Genomic DNA, 3,502 nt, shown 5'->3' with positions numbered 1-3,502 from the left:
AAATTTCCTCAAGGGGACAGTGAAGTGTATCACATTGCATCACATCGGATCAGGTCATGTTGGGCGTGTCGTGTCGTGTTGGGTTAGGCCAGATCAGGTCAGGTCAGGTCGGGTCGGGTCAGATTGTGTTGGATCTTGTTGTGTCGAATCAGGTTGTACCGTATCGATCATATCGGATCGTATGCCGCTGCATTAGTCAGTATGGTGTCGATTCCAGGGAAGGCTTTGACTATTTCAGCAAGACAATGCAAAATCACATGCCACATCCATCACAACAGCATGGCTTCATGGAGGAAGAGTCTGGGTGCTGAACTGGCCTACCTGCAGTCCAGACCTTTCACTGATAGAAAACATTAGGAGCATCATAAAACAAAAAATCCAGCAAAGAAGATCCAGGACTGTTGAGAAGCTTTAATCCTACATCAGGCAAGAATGGGACAACATTCCTCTCCCAAAACTCCAGAAGTTGGTCTCCTCACTTCCCAGACGTTTACAGACTGTTGTTGAAAGAGGAGGGGATTCTACACAACAGTAAACATGGCCCTATCCCTACTTTTTTGAGACATATTGCTGACATCAAATTCAAAATGGGCTCATATTACTGAAATTGCTAAATGTTTCAGGATCAAAATCTGATATGTTGTTTATGTTCGATAAAATAAAACACGGGTTTATGACATCTTGCATTCTGTTTTGTTTACATTGTACATAACGCCCCAACTTTTTTGGAATTGGGGTTGCATTTTTAATGAAATTACCAAAGTATAAAAGCAAAATACTTTGAAGCAATCTGATCTGGCAGATGAGTCATGAGTGCATTAGGAGGATTTTAGTGTTGAAATGGTCCTTTATGTCTGCTGCTCCAATGTTTGGAAAATCACCTCATTATTAACAGCTGTTCTGTCGAGTATTACACAAATGACATGTAAAAGGAGAAAAGAGATGCTTCTCTGTCACAGGGCGTGTACTTCCTGTCATAGTAATATTTCATTAGTGGATCGTTGACCGATCCTCAGACAAACAACAAATGAGCCAATGAGGGGGAGCAACTGACCAGATCTCACACCCCTACACAGCAACATGTAACCCTATTAGGCAAGCCAGCATAAATCATTTGGAGCACAGCCCTCTGGGGAAGAAAATCTGATCCAGTAGAATACAGGAGTGGCCAGAGACCTCCATCAGACACACTCAGGCAACGGCAACAGGATGAGAGGCTAGACGGATCAGAGAGACTTAAAAATACTTCAGAAATACACAAAATCATCACGAAGGAGAGAAATTTTAGGGATTTATTCAGGAATATCTATCCAGGCTTACAGTTAAGTGGTCTCAAGATTACAACCACCATGGCCACAATGGATGTCAAGACCCTGATGGTGCCAGTGGGCATAGTCCGGCTACTGGAGCTGCTCCTCACATGCATCACCTTCGGCCTGGTGGCCTCATTCGGTCACAGCACCTACTCTTTCTGGACGTGGTGCATGTTTGTGTGGTGCTCCTGTTTCTGTGTCACCTTCCTCATCCTCGTCCTGGAGTTAACCGGCCTCAGCTCCAAGCTGCCCATTTCCTGGGGAGACTTCACCAGGGCTTATGCCATGTTGGCTACACTTCTGGTAGGTAATGTTTGTCTTTTTAGGGAGATTTGAGCTTGTTTCAGCCTGTAAAAGCTCTAAAACTGGCTTAATGTGCATGCAATCCAAACACTGGTGGACTCAGAGGGAGGGAGGGGTGGGCAATGCCCCCCACTACTTGTTGCTTTCATGTTGAAATAAATGCAGTGAAAATGCCTTTTAGATGGCAGAAACCATGATGAGGTATCATGCCCCTTTGGTGTCCTTTAAGCCAAAACATGAAAAGGACTCTCTAGGATGCATCATAGATGAAAAGGAGCTTTTTTATCATTTGCTCCTGCCTCTCTTAGTTTGACTTGATCCATCATCAAGCCCGGCCCTTCCTGACGCAGAGGAAGTCATATTTCCTTCTGTGCTGTCTGTCCTGCAGGTTCTGTCCGCGTCCATCATCTTCCCCGTCATCTTCACCAGCTCCGTGTGTGACAAATGCATCGCTGCCAGCGTAACCTCCTGTATCGCCTTCATCCTGTATGCAGTCGAGGTTGGGCTGACCCGAGCTAAACCTGGAGAAAGCAGCGGTTTTCTGTCCACAGTCCCAGGTCTCCTTAAAGTCCTGGAGGCATTTGTGGCGTGCATCATCTTCACCTGCCTGGGGGGTATTGGTTACAAGCATCTCCCAGGGCTCCAGTGGTGTGTCGCCGTCTACTCCATCTGCTTCATCTTCGCCATCAATGTCATCGCTTTAACAATCTGCCGCCTCCACTCTCTGCTCCCCGCTCCCTTTGATAAAGTCCTGTGTGTCTGTAATGTGATGGCGGTGCTGATGTACATGTCAGCTGTGGTCATTTGGCCGTTTTACGCCTTGAGGAACAGTCCCCGGCCTAAGATCTGCTCGCTTCTTCCCCACTGTCCATGGGATGATCTGGTCACCATCGCCGTCATGACGGGTGTTAATCTGGTTGCTTACATTATAGATACTGTTTATTCTTTTAGGCTGGCCTTCTCTGCCAGCAGTACATAAAGATTCGAAAACTGAGATGTTTAAAATGTAAAACTTTTCAGGTGTTAGTTTGAGTTTTACTGTGAATCTTGATGAGCAGCTGTGAGCTTCTGGTCAGTAAATCCACATTTATTCTCTTGTCATTAATGTCAGGCCTCATATTAAATGTACTCTTGTCATTATCAGCTTGTGAAATCTGAATAAAATTTTATAAAAATGTTGGATTTTTGGGGAGAAAACTGAGTGCTGTATACAACAACCCACAGAAGACTGCACAAGACAAATGATATGTATAACAAAATATGTCATTTTTTCTATTCTGCAATAATTTGAAATGAAACAATGCAACATAATACAACCCCAGACTCCAGAAAAGTTGGGACGTTGTGTTAAATGTTAATAAGAACAGAGTATAATGATTTTTATATCCGTTTCAACATATAATCATCTGATAGCACAAGATATTTAATGCTTAAACCTGATTTTAGGAAATGCACACACATTCTGAATTTTTGATGCCTGCAAAACATTCTAAAAAAGTTGGTACAGGGGCAAGAAAAGACTTTAAAAGTTGTATAATGCACAAATATCATCACAGGGATTGTTGGGGTAGTTACTCAAAAAAGTAATACATTACACCACAAGTCTCAAACTCGAGGCCCGGGGACCAAATCCGGCCCATGGAACTGTTAAATCCGGCCCACAAGATGATCTCATATTTCTGTGATAACTGGCCCATCAGTCTGAGGTCTGCAGATTTCCTCAAGTATAAAAATGTGAACTTATCCTCGATCATTTCAGATATCCTTGTCAAGTCACAAAATCTGAAAAAATGAGTAGTAAAAATATTTAGATAAGAAGTCAGAAATGTGGGGGGAAAACTGTGTTATAATTTCACATTTTCAATTTAGCATCTCACAATTAGGAC

The 3,502-nt window shown here is 43.2% G+C and overlaps 1 protein-coding gene across 1 annotated transcript; it reads left to right on the top strand.

The window, feature by feature from the left end:
• The first annotated feature begins 1,141 nt into the window (after positions 1-1,141).
• LOC121503789 (myeloid-associated differentiation marker homolog) lies at positions 1,142-2,654 on the top strand. The gene is made up of 2 exons (XM_041778347.1): positions 1,142-1,616; positions 2,005-2,654. The coding sequence occupies exons 1-2, from the start codon at positions 1,350-1,352 to the stop codon at positions 2,593-2,595; spliced, it is 858 nt and encodes a 285-aa protein (XP_041634281.1). The 5' UTR covers positions 1,142-1,349; the 3' UTR covers positions 2,596-2,654.
• Positions 2,655-3,502: the final 848 nt, after the last annotated feature.

The sequence above is a fragment of the Cheilinus undulatus genome, linkage group 21 (assembly GCF_018320785.1).
Source record: "Cheilinus undulatus linkage group 21, ASM1832078v1, whole genome shotgun sequence".
NCBI classification, from domain to species: Eukaryota; Metazoa; Chordata; class Actinopteri; order Labriformes; family Labridae; genus Cheilinus; species Cheilinus undulatus.
Note: the sequence above shows the minus strand (reverse complement) of the source record. Positions and strands in the feature narration are given on the sequence as shown.

Bases quoted from the DNA above. Each gene is read 5' to 3' on its own strand.
- LOC121503789 (XM_041778347.1), top strand. From the start codon at position 1,350: ATGGCCACAATGGATGTCAAGACCCTGATGGTGCCAGTGGGCATAGTC. The intron at 1,617-2,004 runs GTAGGTAATGTT...TCTGTCCTGCAG, and splicing joins CCATGTTGGCTACACTTCTG to GTTCTGTCCGCGTCCATCAT.